The sequence below is a fragment of the Cavia porcellus genome, unplaced genomic scaffold, assembly GCF_034190915.1.
Source record: "Cavia porcellus strain 051 isolate PalLab524CR breed Dunkin Hartley unplaced genomic scaffold, mCavPor4.1 scaffold_1, whole genome shotgun sequence".
NCBI classification, from domain to species: domain Eukaryota; kingdom Metazoa; phylum Chordata; class Mammalia; order Rodentia; family Caviidae; genus Cavia; species Cavia porcellus.
Window position 1 is genome coordinate 228,824,750 of NW_026947484.1, and position 23,374 is coordinate 228,848,123.

General features: G+C 36.9%; 1 protein-coding gene and 2 non-coding genes across 4 annotated transcripts in view; 1 reads left to right on the plus strand and 2 right to left on the minus strand.

Moving 5' to 3' along the window:
* The window catches only part of Ttc27 (tetratricopeptide repeat domain 27), a 202,539-nt gene that overhangs the window by 150,009 nt on the left and 29,156 nt on the right, over positions 1 to 23,374 (minus strand). For both annotated transcript variants that reach the window (XM_063230045.1, XM_003473020.5), the window contains exons 6-9: positions 17,126 to 17,290; positions 14,987 to 15,120; positions 5,935 to 6,047; positions 1,837 to 1,903 (exon numbers count right to left, since the gene is read on the minus strand). In XM_063230045.1, coding sequence (XP_063086115.1) covers positions 1,837 to 1,903; positions 5,935 to 6,047; positions 14,987 to 15,120; positions 17,126 to 17,290 — 479 coding nt within the window. The remainder of the gene's footprint in view (positions 1 to 1,836; positions 1,904 to 5,934; positions 6,048 to 14,986; positions 15,121 to 17,125; positions 17,291 to 23,374) is intronic.
* LOC111757750 (small nucleolar RNA U13) lies at positions 12,466 to 12,567 on the minus strand. The gene has a single exon (XR_002792044.1). It is a non-coding gene; the product is annotated as a small nucleolar RNA U13 (small nucleolar RNA).
* Positions 13,610 to 13,745, plus strand: LOC111757780 (small nucleolar RNA SNORA2/SNORA34 family). Its single transcript, XR_002792067.1, has one exon. It is a non-coding gene; the product is annotated as a small nucleolar RNA SNORA2/SNORA34 family (small nucleolar RNA).

A 23,374-nucleotide genomic window follows, 5' to 3' on the forward strand; every position in this document is an offset into this window, starting at 1 on the left:
TATTAACTGAACGAATAAATGAAGTGTACATAAGTCTTTTATATGCTTTCAAAATAAATTTTACCACTTTATCTGCCAAATTCCTTTTAGTACATGTAATGAATAAGTAGGGACATTTCTACACAATTACCTAAAACATATGTAATAGAAAGATACACGTCCAAGATTTCTAAGAATACTGAAGTGAGAAAATAAATAGGCACCCAGAGGACTTAGTAACATCTAACCAGTTCCAAGAGGGTGTGCAGGAAACAGCAATTTGCAAAATTTACATTACAGTTCACAAAGCTTTTCTACCATATACAAAATGCTCTCTTTCACCTTAAACAAAAAAACTAAAAAGAAATTAGAATTCTACCTTAATTTCAATGATAATAAAAATGTCTTTGAAAAAAGATACGTTCAATCACTTGTATTCATTAAAGAACATATCAAACCTTTTCTTTTAATCCATAAAACCAAGAAGAGCTAAATAATCTCTCCCTTCTCACCACCATGCCCTGATCTGAGACCAGGCCTTTGCCCCGCGCTGCACTAAGCCACTTCCCGCCCTTTTTATTAGTTTTATTTTGAGAAACAGTGTCACTAAATTGCCAAGGCTGCACTCAAACTAATGATCCTCCAGCCTCAACTTCCCAAACTACTGGCATTATAGTTGTGTGCCACCATGCTCAGCTTACTTTTTGTTCTTGAAAATCTTTCTTTATGGTGGACTTCAAACATCAATTTTTCCATCTTTCCTTTTTACTGCCAACCTTCGCCGATTGTGGTGTTTATTTATAATCTTTATTTTCTTGTACCCTAATTCTCTCTTTATTCTTTTTCTGTAGAATGAGGTGACTATCTGCAGAGTCTGCTGAAACCAGGCTGTACTGCTACATCCCACAAAGAAAGTCTGTCAGATCTCACAGGATCATCTTCATCCACATTTCTCACCCAACTGCTCTACATTGCTGAATGCAGCCCCATGACATCAACACCGTCTTCTCCCCTGATCAACACCATGCCTGCTCTCCTGCTCACATCCCAGCTGTCACCACAACCAAGTAGCTATCAGTCTCATGCATTAGACTATAACGACTGGACGCAATTTAGCTCAGCAGCATAAGCGCCTGCCTTGCAAGCACGGGGTCATGAGTTTGATCCCCAGTACCAAAAACAAAAACAAAACAAAAGAAAGTCAGTTAAGAATTCTTAGCCAGGGATTTAGCTCAGAGGCATAAGCACCTGACTGGCAAGTGCAAGGTCATGAGTTCAATCCCCAGTACCAAAAAAAAAAAACAAGACTGTAGCAACTTTGGCTCTGTCATTTCATTACTATTTTGCTTTTTTGTTTTGTTTTGTTTTGTTTTGTTTTTTTGTTTTTGCTTTTCAGACAGGATCTTGTTACACAGTTCAGGCTGGTCTTGAATTCACTATGTAGCACAGGTTGGCCTCAAACTTGCAGCAATCCTCCTGTCTCAGCCTCTCAAGTGCTGGGGTTATAGGCATGTACCACCACATTCTGCTTTAAATCATTGTTTAAAAATATTTTAAAATATTTATATGCATCTCTTATTTGCAAGATAATAGAATAGGACTTGAGATTTAAAAAATTAACAAAGAAATCGGATCACTGCCTTCATGTCCTATTATCCAAAAAAAAAAAAAAAATGGCGATGCTTAAATCAGCAACAAAAACATGCAGCTTACAAAATGAAAACGATGAGAATTTCTCACTAATTTCCTTAGGTGGCAGAACTTCAACATGAACAATTTGAGGCAGAGGCAAACACCAGAGGATAAATAATTTACAGGGAAAAAGAACAAAATGGAAAGGAAAAAGTCGTTACTCACTGATGTAAATGCCAGCAGCTCCTCTTCAGTTAATTTATGCACTGGGTTATTCTTTTGAAAATTTGTGCTTTGAATTAAAGAAAGAAATGTATTAATTCTAAAATACTGTTCATTATAGCTAATGAAATGAATTTTTTAAAAATAAAAACAAACTGCTACATTTTATATCTGTGACCATTATATACACATGTACAAATGAGTTTGCCAAAGATAAACACAAAAAGTAATAAAATGCTGACAAATGAAATGTGGTTGAAGCACTGAATGCCAATATAACTTATCTTGCTTGCTAAGAAAAAAGAAATTTAGTCTATGCCATTCAGCAAAGAAAATCAAATGCATTCATGTGGCTCCAGCTCCCCTTTATTACATTTATGCTATAAAAATGCATTGCTTAAACAACTAGATAAGTAAAAAATTAGGATGCTGTCAAAGAAGCAAACAACAGGAATTCTGAGATCTTGTTGATGCAATTAGAATTAGCAGAATCATTTTGGAAAACAATTTGGCACTGTCTTGTAAAGTGAAGATTCACAGAGCTTTAACTCAGTAATTCCATCCCAGAATGAGAGCTCAGAGAAATTAACAAATGAGTGACCAAGCACAATACACATAAATATCCATGATGATACTGTGCCTAATAGGAAAGCCTGGAAACAATTCAAATACCCAAAGGAGAATGATAAATTGTGATAGCCATCCAATTAATTGCTACCCTGAAAATTTAATGGCAACTATAGATAACAACATGAATCACAGAAACAAAATAATGAGAGGGAAAAGAGAAAACCATATGTCATAAAATAACACTTTTATAAAGCTCAAAAAAAGGGAAACCAAAGTGGTTATATAAAATGAGACTAGGCAATTATGCGGGGCCAGGAAGAGAGAAGCCAGTTCACTTTTCCCTTGAGTCAGCAGAAGCCCAGCACATTGAGAAGCTAGTCTGAGCTTCCCATAGGTCACACAAACCAGGCGGGGCCCAAAGAGAGAAGCAGGTTTCCTTTCCCGTGAGCCAACCAGTGCATGGGCTGAGAATCAAGAATAGAGACTCCCCTCCCCACATAAGCAACCAACTGGCTCAGAGGACAGGCTGAGTTGATAGCACCTGAGGTACAAAAACAACTAAATGCCTGTATTGTTTGATTGACCTTACAGGACGAAGGCCGGCAGTGCAGGCATCTATGGGGAGGGTGACAGTAGGCACATAGCAAATACGGGGGATTTCCTTCTGTCTTGTTTTTGAAATCCAGTATCGGTCTCGCCATTTTGTTCTGTGCCAATTTACTGTTTTGGTTTATTCAATGCTCTGTTTTGGTTGATTTTATTCTGTTTTGTTTTATTTGATTTTACTATGTCTGAGGGAATGGACACCTATTGTGAAAACAAGATATATTATGGTAGTCTTTGCTGATAACCTACTGTCAAGTTTTGAGGTTCTATGGCACTTTCACTGCTTTGTTTTGATTGCCTTTATTCTGTTTTGTATTGTTGGGGTTTATTCGCTTTATAATAAAAAATTAATTAAATGAGACTAAATTTTTTTAAAGGCAAGAAAACACAAGATTTATGAGAGCATATTCTTTTAAGGAGGCAAAAGAATGAAATAGAGAGAGAGGAAGCACGTGGGTTGGGCGAGGGATTTGTTCTTAAATCATGTGGTGAGTTCCCAGTGTTCATTTTACTGTTACACTGTAAAACTTTTTGTTGCTGTTTCAAACATGTCCCAGGTTGGCCTCAAATTTACTAGGTAGCCCAGGCTTGCCTGGAGTTTGTAATCCTCCTGCCTCAGTCTCCCAGATGCCTGGGATTAGAGACATTCACCACCATGCCTAGCTGCATTATAAAATTTAAATTTATATAGTACATGAATTACTTTGCATGTAAATAGTACACATATCAAGAATGAAAAGAAAATATCACCTCATAAAATACTTCCTTTCAGCTGGGGATTTAACTCAGTGGCATAAATGCCTGCCTGGCAAGCGCAAGGTTAAGAGTTCAATCCCCAGTACCAAAAAAAATATATATACTTCCTTTCAATTTTCAATACTATTTGAGGATTTTATAACATGAAATGTTCTGGATCTCACAAAGTTGAAAAAAAAAAAAACATGAAATGTTTATGCATAACTTTTCAATGAGTCTATTTTTACTGCTAGTAAGAAAAGAAAAAAGAAAAAGAAAAGGAAAGACCAATGAAGCTCGATTTGTTGGTTCAGGTCTATAACCGCAGCACTTTGGGAGGCAGAGACAGGAAGGTTTCAAGTTGGGCTCAGCCTGGACAACTTAGCAACTTAGTAAGTCACTCCCTCAGAACAGGGCTGCGAATGTAGTCACTGCAAAGGCCCTACGTTCCATTCTCAGCACTGGAAACAGTCATTCCAAGATAAGAGAACATTGGGCGGGGCCATAGCTCAGTTGCACAAGTGCCTGCCTGGCAAGCACAAGGTCCTGAGTTCAATTTCTAGTACCAAAAAAAAAAAAACAAAACTCACAAACCAGGTAAGAGATCACCTAAAATACAGCAAAGTTTGTCTCTCATATGAAAATTCCAATTCTATAATGCATTACACATAAAGTTATACACATAAAATGAAATTTCACAGGTTTTATGAAAGAGAACTGGTTGTGTAGTTCAGCTGCAGATCCATGCTTAGCATGCATGAGGGTTCCACTCCCAACAACAACAAGATAAAGGAATGAAGACAAGAAAGAAGAAAGGGAGAAAGAGAATAAGGGAAGAAAGGGGAAGGAGGGAATAATAATTACAACATAGTCACTGAATTGAGTCACTGTTGTTTTGTTTTGTTTTTTTATTGGTACCAGAGATCGAACTCACGACCGCCTGCTTACAAGGCAGGTGCTTATGTCACTGAGCTAAATCCCCAGCCTGAGTCACTGTTATTTAACATAATTTAACATAATGCACTCTTGAAAATCACACTGTTAAAGTAAAACGGAACTACTTTTCCCCATTAAGTCTATCAAGTTACTCACAGGTTGCTGTATTTTAAGGAATTCTTCCCATAATGGTTATATGTAAAAGCATTCAGGTGCACTGAGGAATAAGAGATACTGAGGCAAGTCCCAGTGTTTGGTGTGAGGTAAAAAGCAAATTCAAAGAGGAGGCGGTCTAGGGAAGGAGCAGACCCAGCCCTTGTGTGAGCAGTGTACAGTCTGTGAGAATTCGCCTTCACGTCTCCTTTCCAACAGCCTCACCTGCCACAACATCCAGGTCCCCACCTGGGCTGGTGGCCAGGGGAAGCAGACAGAGATCAGGGATTGTAACAAACTCAAATTTAAAACACCATAATTCCATTCACGCGAATGATCAGTTCATTGATGTTATAACCAAATGTTTATAAAATGCATCAGAAGCGCTCAGATTCAGAAATAAGTAAATAGTTTCTCCTAAATAATTAAGACTTATACTGCCTAGGAAATCCATCGAGCTCTTTCATCTATTATCTATATTAAATATCCACTGAGATCTTATTTGGGGAAAAAATAGTATTTGAAGATAAGCAAATTGTATTCGAAAGTAAGCATTTTCTTGGTTACTCTCTCACCTGTGAAGTTTTACTTACTATTTCTAAAGTTCAACTGACAAAGTGCCTACATTTATTTGGTTGACTTTAATTTCCTGATAAACTGACAATTATGCATTTGTCAAAATAATGTTTTCTAAACAAATTTTTAAAACAGTCATTTCACACACACACACACACCCTTTTTTTTTTTGAGACAGGGTATCATTATAATAGTGTGACTCAGGCTTGTCTCAAATTTACCCAATGGTTTAGGTTAGCTCCAAACTCATGATCCTCCTGCTTCAGCCTCCTGAGTACTAGAATTTTAAGCACTCACTTGTTTCTAATATTATTAAGTTATCTATCCCTAACCAAGAGTAACCAAAGAAATTTTTGTAAGAATGAGTATACCAATTTAGATGATATTCCTAATCTCTAAACCTTTAATGGGCTGCCCAAGAATTCCCTATCTTCAGATGCACTACAAATCCATGTTATCAAGAACTTCTGGGACCTTCTTGAATAAGGATTTCCCCAAACAAGAGAGAACTAGTATGCAACTTACCAGACTCCAAGGATAACAGCAAGCTCTTCAGCACATAGGTCAGGCATCTGAAGCTGTTCACTGTCTGCTAACTTTATCTCATTAAGAACAGTATCATCATTGAGCTCAAGATTCTGGTGGAACAAAAAAGAAAGTATTTAGACCAAAAATTAATTTGATTCACTAAACAGAAATGTATGTCACAGATAGTAGGGATAATACTAACTCAACTTTCTATGTAAGATTTTATAATGTCTACATATGGTGAATAAGCTATTTACATATTTGATGATAATTTACCTTATAGAAATGGAAGATGTACCATTTATACCTCTAAACCACACCAACAATAATAGTAAGAAAGAGTGACACTAACATTGTTTGAGCCTTATATACAAAAACCTCTCTGCTAGTAAATTTACATGTATTTTCCCATTCATTCTCAAAATAACCATGGGTATTTCTATTACTATTTATGGATGAAGTAATAAAAAGTTAAAAAAAAACAATCCAAGGTCACATTCAAAGCATATGGCAGCATCAAATTTCAAAGCCTGGTCTTTCTGCCTTTAAATTCTAATCTAAAATATAAATGTGCTTCAATAATGTAGTGTGACCAGCTGTGACATATTACATAAATCTTTAGTTATTAATAATAGATCAAATTGACAAACTGATTCTGAAATTTGTATAGAAATGCAAGGGATCCAGCACAATTGAAACAATCTGAAAAACAATAAAATCTGAAGATTCAAAGAGTAGTTAAGGGCTGGGGATGTGGCCCAGTACTAAAAGACTTACTTACCTGGCACATATAAGGGGTTTAATCCCCAGGAGCACACACACACACACACACACACACACACACACACACACACACACAAACCAGTAATGATTTCAAGAATTATTACAAAGCCAAGACAATGTGGTACTGGCATAAAACCAAACATATGAAGAAATAGAAAAAACAGTCCAAAATGTAAGACCATAATTTTTCACCAAAAATATCTAGGTGGTTGAATAGGTATAATCTTTTCAATAAATGATACTGAAACAGCTGGATATCCATCTTTATCTCATATCATACTCAAAAATTAAATCAAAATTAATCATAAAACTTCAACATAGAAGCTAAAATTAAAACTAAAAAATAAAACTTCTCAAATAAATCATAAAAGAAAATCTTGACCATCTTGGGATAGGCAAATAGTCCTGAAGACATGCAATAAAAATAAACAATTAAAAAAAAAAAAACAATTAGAGAAAAACTCAATAAACTGGACATTATCAAATTTTGAAGTTGTGCTCTTTGGAAACAATGGTAAGAAAATGAAAAACCAAGCTACAAACTTAAAGAAAATATTCATAAAACTTATCTGAAAAAGGACTTTTACTCAGAATATGGAGAATTCTCGGAATTCAATAATAAAAAGATAAGCAGCCTAATTAAAAATGGACAAAAAGTCAAGTATGGGAGTACATGTGTATAATCCCAGTGCTCAAGAGGCTCAGGCAGAAGATTACTGTGAGTTCAAGGCCAGCCTCAGCTCTAGAGTGAGTTTAGGACCTTCCTGAACTATATAGCAAGACTCCATCTCAAAAAAGAAATATAGGCTAAAAATGGGCAAAATATTTGTATAGGCATAGTCAATGCCCACTTGTAATCCTACTCACTTGGGAAACTGAGGTAGGAGGGTTGCAAATTCAAGGCCAGCCTCGGCAAGATGGCAAAAAATAAAAATAAATAAAATTTGTATAAGCGCTTCATAGAAGAAGATATATAAAGAGGTAATAATCACATAAAAAATTCCTTAATAATACTAAACACGTAAGTACTAATAAACATTAAAATGGCTAAAATTAAAAGACTGACAATACTGTATGTAGGCAAGGATCTGGAACAATTGGAACTTTCATACACTGCTAGTACAAATATAAAAATGACACAATCACAGAAAATAGTTTCCAGTTTCTTTTTTTTTTTTTTTTCTTTTTCCTTTTTATCCGTACCGGGGATCGAACTCACGACTGCCTGCTTGCAAGGCAGGCCCTTATGCCGCTGAGCTAAATCTCCAACCCCCAGTTTCTTATAATATACATTTATCATATAAGCAATGAATTCTACTCCTGAATAATTACTCAAGAGAAATGAAAATACATCCACATAAACATATATATACACAAATATTCATAGTAGTTTTATTTGTAATAGTACAAAACTCAATTCAATATTATTCAGTAGTAAAAATACTACTCAATAATAAAGACTATTCAGTAATATGCACACCACAGATAAATCTCAAAAAAATAGCTGACATATGCAACCACACAGATAAATCTCAAAAAAACATCATGCAAATAAAGAGGCCAGCTATAAAAGAGTACATATTATATCCTTCCATTCACACAAATTCTAGAAAAGGCAAACTACTCATAGTCACAGAAAACAGAAAAAAAGGTTATTCAGAGCCCAAGGAGTAAGAATTAATTGCAATAGGTGCAGAATTGCATTCTCTAGGGTAAAAGAACTTATTTTTACTGTAATGCTTAGGTGTATGTATGTATTGTCAAACTCATTAAACTGTGAAACTAAGATGGCCTAATTTTCTGTAAAATATGCCTCCATAAAAGTGATTTTTAAAAAATGAATCACTATCCAGAGGACACAGGCACAAAAGAAATTAGAAGTCACACATCTGAAATTTCTGAAACAATAGCCACTGGAATAAAGAAACAACTCAGTGCTGATATTGTTTAACTAACTTTTGTATGTCTGTATCTCACCAGGAACAAGTCCAGGAGATACAGACATAGAGGAAATTAGAACCCACACACCTGAAATTTCTGAAATGACAGCAACTGAAGTAAAAAAAAACAACTTGGCGCTTGTGCTTTGCATGCCTGTATCTGGCGGTCTGAGCATCTATTTAGAGGGTAACAATGAGCATTGTAACAATGTACCTATGATTGATTTCCTACTGACTTGTTTAAAATAAATACATAAAAAATAAAAATGAATTTCTAAAGGAAAAAAAGTAAAACCACAGTCATACTCAATAGAACGGTAAAAATTAAAGACTAACAACACCAATTATTGGCAAAATGAAGGGCACCTGGTAGTTTCATACATGGATGGTGGGATTGTAACATTGTACAACTACTTTGGAAAAGCAGTTCTCACAAAGTTAATATGGTGTTTTTGTTTTGGGTGGGGAGTTTCGGTGGGTTTTTTTTTTTGGGGGGGGGGTTGTTTGGTACTGGGAATTGAACTCAGGACCTCATGCTTGCCAGGCAGGTGCTGTGTCACTGAGCTATATCCCTAGCCCTGTCTCATAAAGTTAAAAATATACTTACCACACAACCCAGCCATTCCATTCCTAAGTATTTACACATGAGAATTAAAAATGTTTATTTAAAAGACTCTAATATTCAAGCTTTCCAAGGTGCTCTACTCATAATAACTACTATAACAAAAACAACTCCAAGGTACACCAACAGCTAAATAAATCAATAAAATACTACTCAGCAGCAAACAGGGTTTGTGGGTCATCAATGGTTGGTGGGATGAAACTGGGCAAGATCCTGTGGAATCTACTGGCTCTTCGACAGAGTTCCCAGAGAACCATCAGTACTGCTTCACACAGGCATTTTGAAAATAAAAGTTCCACAGAAAAATTAGCGCCTTCAGGAGGACAATGGAATTCCAGTCCATCTAAAGGGTGGGATAGCTCATACCCTCTTATAGAGAGCCACTACGATTCTTACAGTTGGTGGGACCAACTGTTTGGACTCATAAATGCCAATGCTATGAAGTGCTTATCCAAATTTTATTTATTTTTATTTCTCATGCCATGTATGAGTTGCCTATGGCATCATTTCCCAAGAGGCCAGAATGAGCAATCAAACCAGCAATCACATGGCTCAGTTTCAGTCAGCTCTCTGGACCAGTTACATGATAAATAACTGCCTTCTTCTTTGGAGATCACTATTTATTAACTCAAACTAATTGCCACCAATAAAGCAGTCTTTACCATCAAAAAAATAAAATGATAAACAGACAACTACTGGTTTTATAACATGGATGAATCTCAGAAATATGCTAAGAAGTCAGACACAAAAAAGTACATAATATGATTCCACTTAAATGAAATTCTTTAAAAAGCAGATTTAGTAGGCAATCAGCAAGAGAAAAGTGATTGCAAAGTAATGTTAGAGGGTTTTCTCAATGATTCTACATTATGGTGGTGATTACATAGTTCTATGTATTTTTCAAAAATCATCAAACCGTACATTTAAAATGGTACATTTTAGAATGGGGCATGGTGCACACATCTGTAATTTCAGCACAGATGAGGCTGACTCACAAGAAATGCCACAAGTTTGAGGCCTACCTGGGCTACATAGCAAGTTCAAGATGAGCATAAGCGAGTGTCTCCTGAGATCCATGCCGTGTTGGAACTTAGGACTCTGGGAAGCCAAGCAAGCACCTCCCCTCCCTGGTAAGCGGAGGCAGGGTGGCAGACTGCAGCCCATCCAGGGGGAGAACCAGCAGTGTCTCCTGAGATCCACGCCATGTTGGAACTGAGGACGCTGTGAAAACAAATGACCATCCTGCCCCCCTGCTTAGCAATAGTGAACCTACTCTACACGGCGTAGAGTCAACTATCCCACTTCCCATATCCTCCTTCTCCCCCCTCCCCCGCCCATTAGCAAATGGGAACCAGAAATCTGAGCGTCTCCTGGGAGACTGACCATAGCAAATAAGGGGGACTTCCTTTTACCATTTCTTTGAAGGCAAATATTTTTATTACTGTTTTGCTCTTTTCTGATTAATGGTACTGCTCTATTCAATATTCCTTTTTGATAAGTTCTATAGTGTTCTATATTTCATCTCATTTTGATATATGGGATTGAAAGAACAACTATTATAAAGGTAACAAAATATACTGTGATACCTATTACTGTTATCCCGATAACCTGCTGTGAAGTTCTGTACCAGTCTCACTGTACGATCTTAGTTGGCTTTATTCTGACTTGTTCGGTTGTATACTTTCAAAATTAAAAAAAAAAAAAGATCAGCATAAGCTACACAGAAAGACCTAGTTTCAAAATAAATGAATAAATAAATAAATAAATAAATAAGTAGTTGCATTTTATATAAATTGTTCCTCATAAACCTGCTTTGCAAATAGGGGGAAGGGAATCAGTTCCTCTGCCCAAATCAGGCCCAAGGGGCAGCTTCCTTGGGTAGCTACCCCAACTCTAGACCTACTCTCCATCTACAAGGTTTCAAGAAAAAAGTATTGCAATCCACAACAAGCGCCTAGGGAATCTGTGACTGAAGGAACACAAAACTTAAGGCAACTCCTCAACTCCCAATGTTAAAGTTCCTCCCTGCATGAGCAGTGGCTGGCAGGGCTTACAGGTACACAGCACACCCTGGTGGCCGTCCTTTTTCACTCAGGCCTTTCATTTTTTACACAGAATCACATATATAGTGTAAAATTTTCTGACACAAATAAAATGTTAAAAAAATAAAATGACTACATCAAAAACATTCCTGTTAAGATGTAAAAAAATACTATTAATTAGATACATTATTTTTTCATACAGTCATTACTACAGTGTGTATTTTATACTTAAGGCCCATCTCAGTTTGGACCACGAGCCTGCAAGGCTAATGGCTGCCATGACAGGCGATTGTGGCTCTAGAGTGTCCCTAAACTCCCACCTTTTCAAATTCTTCCAGGGTTGTATCACCTTGCTTCGGTCTACATCCGATGTTTTATAAGACATTTGTAGACTGCCTTTACACATCTGATCGATCTAATCTTTAACAAAGTACAATGTAGGCAAAAACAAATGAAACAACCCCAGGCTTGGCAGAGAGGCTGTGACAGGAGCACATCCTCTCTCCTCCCAACCCAGGACTCCTTCCCTCACAGGGAAGGCCGCAGAAGACCTGTGCTGTGTTAGTGTTAGCCACAGGGAATTATTTACCAGATACAATGAGGCAATCAAAATAGTTTCAATCATCATTCCAGATTCTCTACATTCCTCTTCAACTATTTTTGCAAGTAAAATGCCCTATTACAGTTTCTATTTAGATCCAAGTTGCTAAAAGTTCCCATAGTTAAATATTTCCCTATCTTAGTGCCACGTGGGCCTCAGCATTCTACTGAATCCAGAAATAAGAACACAATCCACCACCAGTATGTCAGACACAGCATATTCAGATTCAGTGTGTACTTGTCAGAAGCAGCTGAATGTATGTATTTCTATTAATATACCCTTTAAATCCTTCTGCCTCCTGCCCATCCAACAGATGAACATTGAAGAGAGACTGTATGTTGGATTTACACAATGGCATTGTTCATAACTTCTGTTTTATTGTGCCTTGCTATCCAATAGCCTTAGGCCATGTAATTCTCCAATAATAACAAAGGAAAGCTCAAAGGAAAAATACTACTGGCAATAAAATTACTGCTATTCATGACTCTACCAGGTATATTCCTACACTGTACATTTTTAATCAGGACATTTTTTTTTTCATGTCAGATGGGTAATGTGCCGAGGTCGTAACAAGGTTGAAAGGAGGCACATATCATGCATAGAGCATGAACACCCAATCATCACGCTTATGAACCTGAGGATCTAATCAGGACATATTTTTGTGACAGTTGGTATGGGACTTTTTGCCCAGAAGAGTAGCTATTAAATATACAGTGAATTTTAAAATCCATTAGAAAAAAGGCAATATAATGTATAAATGGTTTTGCTTTATTTTGGTCTATTTGATGTTTTGGTGGTACCGGGGAATGCAGCCAGACATCAGGCAAGCTAGACAAGACCTCCTCTATTGAGCGTCACCTCAGACTACATTTGATGGGGGACAAGGTCCAATGAAGTTGCCCAGGTTGGATTTCCACTTGCAATCTTCCTGCCTTACCCTCTTGGGTTACTGAGATTACAAGCATGCACCACATTTGGTGATGTATAATTAATTTAACACATGATTCCGTCATCTATTCAGGAGAACAATGTTGTTTCTATCTAATCCAGATCTATACTACACAAGTAATACTTGCCATTAAGTCATTTAACAAAGATTGTAAGATTTCTATTTTACTTCAAATATGAAAGATTGAAGAAATTCTATATTAAATTACATGTATTTTATACATTCCTTACAAGATCATATCACGTTTATCATTACAAAAGACAATTTTCAATAGAACACAGTAAAACAAAAAAAAGTATTACTAAATAAAATGCTTGTTTTCATAGATACTGTGCTATAGCCTAAAAAGCTTATGGCAGTTCACCCAAGGCTTAGAGAGGGAGTTGAGGAGGGTTCCAACACGTAAGGAAGAAATAAAGGATGGAAGCAGGTATCAGCAGCTCTCTGACAGGACGGACCTCCTCTGTGGTGTACACCCTTGTCAGTCATGGCTCTACACTCTTCACATAGTACAGTCTGTGCCTTGTGCGGAGTAGCAAACATGGGCTCCAAAGAGTGAAAGTAAGCAAAGGACAACTAAAAATGTACGTGTGACATCTTGAGAATAAAAAATAGAAATGCTAGTAGCATCCATGGACGCAGCTAGAGAAACATGTAAGAACAGAACCTGATGAGGATTATAAATTCAAACTACAAAAACAGAATTCATCAGACACATCAGAAAACCACACTAAGCTGGCCCTGAATCAAGGCCGGCAGCTTCCTGAGGCTGTTGGTTTCAAGCAGGAGCCTAAAGAGATGTCTTTCTATGGTGTGTTGGCCATTTCAGAACTTGGGCAGGAAATGGTCAATTCATTAGAAAAAAACAGTTTGAAGCACACACACACACACACACACACACACACACACACACACACTCGCCCCGTGAGCAGCTGTGAGCGTGGCAGGCTGTGGCAGCCAGAACGGGAGCCACTGGAGTTTACTGGGACCAGCGCCATGCTGGGACCTGGAGGCCTGGGAAATCAAGCAACCCCTCCACCACCCCACCCACCCACGTGAGTGGCTGTGAGCCTGCCAGCTCCTGGGCTGAGAATTAAACATCACATCTTCCCACCCCACCCCCACCACCACCCCCGTTAGCAAGTGTGATCTGGATATCCCTTGAGAGGCTGACCATAGGCAATATAGCAAATAGGGGGAATTTCCTTCTACCATCTCTTTGAAGACAAATACTTAATCCCTGTTTTGCTTTGTTCTAATTAATGGTGTTATTTTAGCCTGTCTTGTTTTGATGAACTTCAATATACATGAAGGTATGGACAGCTATTTTGAAGAGAACGAGAGACTCTATGACAGCCTTAGTGACTTCCCTAAATGTCAGGTTTTGAAGACCTAAAACACCTTCCTCATTCTGTTCAGATCAGTTTTATACTATGTTGTTTTGTATGAATTCTCTGTATGTGAAGACATGGACAACTATTTGGAAGAAAACAGAGACAATATGATAGATAGTGACGATCTCAGGTCATCTAGCTTTGAAATTTATATCTCTTACATGGCTTTCTTGTGTCCTATTTTGTTCTGTTTTGTTGTGTTTAATTTTACCCCCTTTAAAATAAAAATTAAAAAAAAAAAAAAGAAAACCTAAGGAAGTAACCAACCCCATAATGACAGAGTAACAAAAGGGAGATCATAAAACTGATGAAAGGAACCCTGATCCTTGGTTTACATATTTAGAAGAAACCAAAGGATCTCAAATCTCTGAATACTGGAAAACATCCACAGGAAGCAAAAATACAGTAAAAATATGGTAGCAGCTAGAAAAATCAGTTTTTCCTCAGTCTACCTTTTGTATCTCTTCAAAGGGATAATATATAACTGACTGCATTATTCATTCATATTTATTGAATTCTACAGGAAAAATACAACTTATTTCTTCTTACGGGCAAAAAACTGAAGTCTTCAACACTGTGTTCTCCCAGCTACCTTGAAAAGGCTCAAAAGTGGGCAAAATGAGGTCTCTTCCTGCCCCACTCAGTCCTTCTCCTCTACCCACCCACAATTAGCAGACCTGGGTGTGAACTGAACTACACAACTTACAGCCTGCCTTACCTTGGTTAAACGTTCCTGAGGGGTGGGTGCTGGACTGAACTCACAGTTTGAAAGGCCACCCGCTTCCCTTCTTACATCTAGAATCAGTTGTGCTACATAATTTTCCTGGAATCGTGTTCTTTTTCCTAAAGCACCTGAAAAAATAAAATGAAATTATATATATAGACTTGTCAGTCAGATCTACAGAACAATCACGCAGTATAATGTTTGCTCAATGCTTTAGAGTTGGTTAGATGTTTTCTTAATTTCAGTAAGAGAAACCTAAAGGCCAGTGATATTAAAATGACATTCAACCTACAATAGCACAAGGCCAATAAACCTGGACTCAAACCCAGTATTTCTACCACTAGATTTCCCACACACTCACTTTTGCACCAAACTGCTTTTCAAAAAGAAACAACTTATTAAGTGCTGTAGGTAGAAGAACTATTCTTATCTCTATACAAAAAGATAAAAAGATGGAAGATAAAAAGATGGAGGCTTTGGGGGTAACTTGTCCAAGATCACAAAGATCCTCTGCACCACAGCCCAAGCTTAAAGCCACAGTTTTCAGGTTCTAAACTTCACAGTCTAGTATTGTAATATCAATTTTTCTTTAATGTGTCCAAAATGATACACTGCCAAGAAGCTGATTCAGAGCACGTTAGAGAAGGAAAAGTTTCAATATTCATTCTCCGGAAAATCTCAGATTACAAAGACCCCTGATTAGAAGGACCAGTCTGAGAAGTCTGGATTTTATCCTTTGATGCGTCTGGCTGTAAGTTATGCATCAACTCTTTAAACATATTATGCCAAAGATAGCAACTGAACAGCTTATGTTTTCATAGTAAGGGGGGGCTCTCATTTTATATTTCTGAGTATCACATTTTAAGTTCTTCACCTCTAACTTGGAAAAAATACGAAAAACTAATATTAAACATACTAACAGTTAAAGGTGAATATATACTAGACTACCATGCCAATAGTTTTTAAACAGTACCAGAAAAATCTCTTAAGACCAAGATATTTAAAAACAGTCTCTGAAAATAAACTCACACGTTATATATAACCATATTTTCAAATACAGACAAGACTCCAACTTATGCATGGCATTGTCCCAAAAGTTATGAGCTGGATATTAAATAACTTTCCCCACATAACATAATAAAAGGTGGCTAAGATTCCAAACAAGCCCACAGTCTTTTTTTCCTCTCCCATATTGGGGATTGCACCTAGGGCCTTTTATACCTTTCTGTACTTTCTTTAATCTTTTGTTTTTTAATTTTGAGACAAAGTCTCACTAAATTGCTAAATTACCTAGTCTGGGCTCAAACATGCAATCCTTCTTGTCAGCCTCCCAGACGGCTGTGATTACAGGCCTATACCATCAGCTCAGTACCACAATGCCATGTTTAATTCATAATATATCTAAAGATTTTATTGATTAACAGTAGCTCAATAAGCACCATTTCAACAGTCATAGACAAGTAATCACATCTTAAGGTGCTCAGTCCAGATTGGACAGGTATGAATAGGGAACCAATCAATGATTTCTGACTCTAATTAACTTATTCAATATTGAATGTCAATTACATAGTAGTATATTAAGAATACAGCAATCAGTAATATATTAAGGATACAAAATCTTACTTGGCATTCAGAAAAAAATAGAAGTTTTAGGAAAAATTCTACAATTCATTCAGCACATATTTATTGAGTGCTTACAATATGGCAGACAGGGTACTAAGGCACTGATGAACCATCTGCTCACAAGGAATACAAAACAGGATGGAAGCAAGAGGAAGGTATTTACAAGGAGAAACAATGCACAGAGACCAAGCTAAGTAGGAGTCAACAGAGGCCTGCAGAGGTGATACCTAGTACCAAACGATCAAAGTTCATTTGTGCACTGTTTGCTACCTATTACAAACATGTACCTAAGTGAAACAGAGGGTTCTCTGTAGATAAAGAAAAATATAACTTCTAACTTATCATAAAAATACTAACTCTAAAATATTTTAAAAATCTATTTTTATAAAGCAAAGAATAGAATATAGAAAGTCAAATACTAGCATACAATACTGTATGCTAGTATATCCAATACAATATATATCCTCATTTGAGTATTAAAAATAATTTATTCGCAAAAGGTAGTCTTACCTGTCAAATCAATATGCAATTTGCCAATGTCTTTAGCAATACTGAACTGATCTTTTGCTTTTCTATACTCATAATAATATAAAAATATATAAGCACATTCCAGATGAAACTGAATCGCCAAATATCGACCCGAATCACCTACAAATAGGTCTTCTAGTTTCAACACTACAAAACAAAAGATGAAACATTAAAAATTACAATGAGTAAGACAGTAAGTCTACAATATTGGAATATATTTTTATATAGTTCAGCTTTTAGCTCTGTGAATACCTGAAATGAAAATATGGGAGAATAACATTCTGGTAACACTGCATCTGAAATAAAATGATTGTTAACATTTGTTATATAGAATAAACCAGTACTATGACACACACTAGGTTACTAGGGAATCTTAACTGATCCCAAAAACAGAATTCCTGAAACAATATCCCGCGCAAGCCACCCTTCACATTATTTTCAGTAATAGGTTAATCAGCACTTTACAAAGCAGTCTAAAGAATGAACAATGAAAAAAGAGAAAATGCACTGCTAATAGTTTTCCCATCAATGAAGGTGAAAGAATTTATGTTTACTACATGCCTACTTTGCCTAGCACTGGACATTTTAAATGCTATGCTATTTGATTCTCACAGTAATGCTTTTGAGGCTGATACTATCTCTACCTAGGTCATTATAAAATTGGGCTAAAAAAAGAAAACTGAGCCCAGACAGCTTGTTATCAACTCAATTGTTAAACTGCAAAGTCAGGATTTTAATCCAACCTTGTGAGAGAATCAGGGAAAGAGGTTGGCAGGTAAAAATGTGATGCCACAAAACTTAAGTCTACTTCATCATCTAATAATCTGGCTGCTCTAACACATTTACAGTGAAAAACAGATATCCCTGCTTTGTTCCACCATGCACTGAAATTACAATGGGTCTGACAACCAAAACAGTATTTTTCTATATGCTGTCAGCCCTTCAAAGAGATCCTTAGGACTGGAAGAGAGTTAAGTCAGGATGTGCACGCCTCACCGCCTAGGGCGCAGAGGCATCCACTTCTCACTGTGACAACTCAGGCACGCAGATCAAATTCAGGAAAAGCCAGCCTAACAATATTCAATGCTCTTAGTGAGGGCTTCTTTTGTAAATTTTATTTTCATTTATTCTGTCCATTATTCCCGAGCACCTAACCCTTACTGTCAGAAATGTTAAGAACCTTGCAAGATCTCAGCATAACTTACAAGTAACACAATTTTGCTTTGTGTTAATGACAGTGATTTTCCCAAAAGGATCAAGATGCAAAAATCAAAGGCTGCACAGGTTGGTCAAGATTTGCTTTTCAATGCCTATAAACCAAGCATGTTGGACACTGAGACAGGAGGATCATAAACTGAGCCTTAGCAACTTAGAGAGACAGTCTCAAAATTAAAAAAAAAAAATTTTAATCAATAACAAAAATTTTAAATGTTTAAATTCTCTCTCAAATATCACAAAAGTTCATTTCTGCATTTAGCTCAGACAGGTCTAAAGGCTATAAAATTTGAACTGTCCTACTAACATATCAAATAAGTCACACATATGCCTGATGTTGATCACGTTTCTTTTCCTACCTATCTAAATTCCTATCTATCCATACAGGTATTATGGGTAAAACTGGTTTTTTGATCTTGTACTTCTGTGCTTTTTATGCATGTTAATGTGTTCAGAACTTAAATACTATAAATAAATAATGTATAGGAAGAGATCCTGGTTTTATTTTAAGCTTCATTCTTAGTAGTATGACTAATTACCCTCAATAAAAAACAGCTAAAAAACATGATTCAAAATTTAAATACAGAAAAATTAAAAATAAAATTTTAAATATATTTTTATGTTTATAGTTGTATGAGAACAAAATAACCAATCTTCAGAGAACAAAACTAAATGAAAATTGTAACCTTAGAAAATAAGCAAGCAATGAAGCTATACTCTTCTTCAAAGCCATCTACCAAACCTTAGGGACTTTATAGTTCCACTCTGCCATCTACGTAGAGAACAGACAAGGCCCAGACACATGCATAGTACGTAATCTAGCAGATCTCCATTCGAAGTTGAGAACTACAGAATTGTACCTTCAACATTAAAACAGAACTGTGTGCGCCATACAAAGAGGAAGATGTAAGGGAAAAAGATTTATAACCTTGGGGCTAGGGATTTAACTCAGTGGCTTAAGTGCCTGTCTTGCAAGCGGGCGGTCATGAGTTCGATTCCTGGTATCGATAAAAAATAAAAAAGTTAAAAAAAAAAGATTTATAACCTTATGTCAGCCTTCACGCAGATCTGTAGACCAAATCAGGCTATCTACTCTGGAGAAACGCAAAAAACAAATGTACTTCTAAAAAAATGCAACTCTAATCACGATTAAAATTAATTTCTATTGATAAACTTTAGCAAAAATAAAGTCACAAACATAAAAACTAACACACTAATACCTGAAACTTAGCAGAAAAAAACGAAAGGCAGAACAGATCCTCAGAACTTTAAGAGGTCGAAAAGACTTGATACAGTATATGAGATGTCTAATAGGCTTAGGAAATAAACAGAAATACTAACGAAGCATAAGAACCTACAGAAATCAACCAGATGCTGGATGTGGTGCTGCATAACTATAATCCCAGCACTTGGGAGGCTGAGGTAGGAAGATCGGAAGATTGCTGAGTTTGAGGCCAGCCTGGGCTATACAAGTTAGTTCAAGACCGGCTGGACTACAATAAGACCCCATCTCAAAAAGACAAGCAAACAAAAAAGAAAACAAAAGAAAAAAAATTGACCTGGTAAACCAGAGAAACAAAACAAAAATCCTTAAATTTCTTAAATTAAAATTCAAAGACAAATGAGCAGAAAAGAAAACTAGAAAACAGATCCAGCTGAAGTTATGCAAAAGATTACACGGCAAAACAAAAAGAAAAGTATCAAAGAATCTTGAGGATGCAGAAAAGAAAGCCAGACATGAAATATAGGAAAAAGCAGACAATAAAGAAAAGATAATAGCTAAGAACTTATCAGAAATGGGGGGAGACATCAAGTATAAGAACTCAAATTAAGAGGCCAGGTGTATAGCTCAGTGGCATGGTACGTGCCTGGCAAGTGCAAGGTCCCGAGTTCGATTCCTTTACCAAAAAAAAAATCAAATTAAGACCCACAAACGAGGGGCTGGGGATTTAGTTCAGCGGCATAAGCGCCTGCCTTGCAAGCAGGCAGTCATGAGTTCGATCCCTGGTACCAATAAAAAAGAAAAAGACAAAAAAAAAAAAAAAAACCCCACAAACGCAAAAAAGAAAACCTTAGAAATAGCAAGATGAAAAAGGCAGACTATTCATAAAAGAAGAATTATTAAAACAAATGACTTTTGAATGCCAACAATGGGGTCTACAGCTATATCTAGGCATCCCCCAAAACCTCATGCAGTCATAGGTGGGGCCTGTCCGAGGTGGCTGAACCTAGAGTGCGATGCTGGGATGAAGGATGCGATGCTAGGATTGATTCATGGTGCAATGTGAGGATTAAGGGTGTCCCACTCTGCCGAAGGGACAGAACGAGGGTCTCTGCTTATCCCTTGCTGCTTCTGCCCCTGCTTTGCCATGAAGGTTTTTCCTCTGTGATGCCCCTCCTATGGAGCTAGCCAACTATGAACTAAAACCTCTACAAACTACAATAAAACCTTTTCTCCTTTAACTCTGGGCATCAGGTATTTTGTCTCAGCAATGACAAAAGTAACTAAGCCAGGAGCCAAATGAACACAGAATTATAATTTAATGATGCTGCCTAGATCCTTTAGCTGAGATTCCAGAAAGAGAGGAAAATAACATCTCCAAGCAAAATATCAAGAGTTTATCACCACAAACGTGCATTCAAATAGATTTTACATAATTTTGAGTATACAAAGGCATAACTTTGGATATCCAGGCATAATCCCAACACCCCAGAGGCTGAGGCAGAAGAAACGCTGAGAGTTCAAGACCCTCCAAAGCTATGCAGTGAGTTCAAATCTACCCTGAACTACATAGCAAGATCCTATTCAAAAAATAAAACAATTTAATTTTTACAAACCATAACTTTGGAGTTTTACCACTTTTAAGTAGAAAGAATAATAAGAAAACACTCCCACAGGCAGACTGGAAAAGAGCCAAAGATCATAACCTAACACTGCAGTTTCAAACTTCAAAGTAGCACATTTGGAAAGTGTGGAAAGCAAGACGCTAAGTCTCTATAACAGCTTTTAAGAAAAGTTTATCTGTTTTTTAAGCTTCTGATTTAGAGAAAAAGTTGAAAGCAGTTACAAGTACTCAGAAGACAAATCTGTAATGTTAAGTAAGCCACTGATGAAGATACACACAACTTTGAAGAGTCTAGATAGGGAATTGGTGTGGCCCCATAAAGCAACCCACTCACCCAGCTGACAAGAAGTGGAATCTCAAAGATACTAACTAGACAAGCATAAAGAAACACAAAGAAATGTCTTCAGATATATTCTGCTCTACATGAAGTCAGAAGTAACAGCAAGTGTCAAAAATAATCTGAAATACATTTAAATCAAATAAGGAAATGAGGAAGAGTGGCAGTTGGTAACTCAATCTGACTATAACCAGAATCACAGTGACATTTATTGTCAAATGAACGTTTAAAATAGTAAATAGCCTGGCAAGCATGAGGTCATGAGTTCAATCCCCAGTACCAAAAAAAAAAAATTGTAAATAAAAAATTTGTAATTTCCTCAATCAATACATGGTTATTGAGCTATTAAAACTCAGAAGCCAGCTGACATATATGTCATAATCATCAACAAAATGGATCAAAGCTATCCTTTACCAAAATCATTCACAGTATCTTACTGTTCTTAGGATGAAGACTAAGCATGCCCTATTGTGCCCTAGAAGTCCTAGACCTCCATATCTCTCTCCCCACCCTCTCTGCTCCAGCCACAATGACCTTGATTCAGACCCTCAAATAAGTGACATATTTTCTATCAGGTCCTGCAAGGTTTAAAGTTCACATAAGGACTTCTTTCTGGTAACTAAGGAAGCAAAGTCCATTGTATATCACATTATTCACATACAAGATGCTATTTATCTGGCTTTACTATATGTCAAAATTCTTATCTGGAATACTAAGATCCCAAAACTCTGAAGTGTTTTTTGCAACCTCTTTGTGGGAAAAATAAAACATGATCTGACCTAGCAAAGTTTGATAAGAATGAATAGGCCAAACTAGCCCTCCAGATGATACCAAAAGGTAGGGAAAGGTAAGAATATAAATTAGATGAAGAATACAAACTCACTATTTAATGGTATCAGGATCCCTGCAGCCTCATTCACATTTGAAGCCTACTCGCTAGGTTTAAAGCACAGCAGAGATCGGAAGCATCCCAAGGTTTCATTCTGATCACCAGAGGACCCAGTAAATAAATCATAAACATTCACATCTTAGAATACTGTAGAGCTGTCAAAAAGTAATAAACTTCAGAATATAGTAAGAAAATAAAGCAAAGTGTCAACCAGTGTTTATAGTATTCTACATTCAGTATGAGGGGAAATTTTAAAAAACAAAAAAAGTACAATAAACCAAAAATTAATAAATGAGCAACTAACAAAGGGGAAAACACAAAATGAGTAGAAAAGAATGTCTTAGTTACTTTTTCTCATTGCTGAACCCAAATTTTCAACACCCAAATTTAAAGGAGGAAAGGTTCTTTCAGTCAGTCCATGGCTAGCTGGCTCCAAGACACGGCCGCATGACAGAGGAGCATCACAGAGGAGAAACAGTCCTTGGCGTGGCGAGCAGCAAGCCGCCAGCAGCAGAGCAGCAGCTGCAGTGGCAGCCTGCCTCTCCCTGTTGGCTGCTTGCCTTTTGGGCGGTGCCACCCACAGCTACAGAGGGCCTTCCCATCATCCACACCCAGAACTACGCTAAACCCGTTGGGCTAATTTAATAATCACGCGTGCTTAATCCTGGCATGACATGCCCTGGATCTAGCTACCTCCAAAAAGCCCACCTATGATCATGTGAGCTTTAGGGGAACATCTACATATAAAGCGGTAACAGAGGACTACTACAGAGCAAAAAAAGCTGGAAGAATAAATCAAAAAGTAATAAACCTGTAACTAACAAAGGGGAAGACAGAAAACGGTAGAAACGAACCAAATAAAAGGGAGACACCTTTGCAGAGAACTTGTTGTATCATTCTGACCCTAAAATCTAGAAATCTAGCTCCTGACTGCCTGCTCCCCT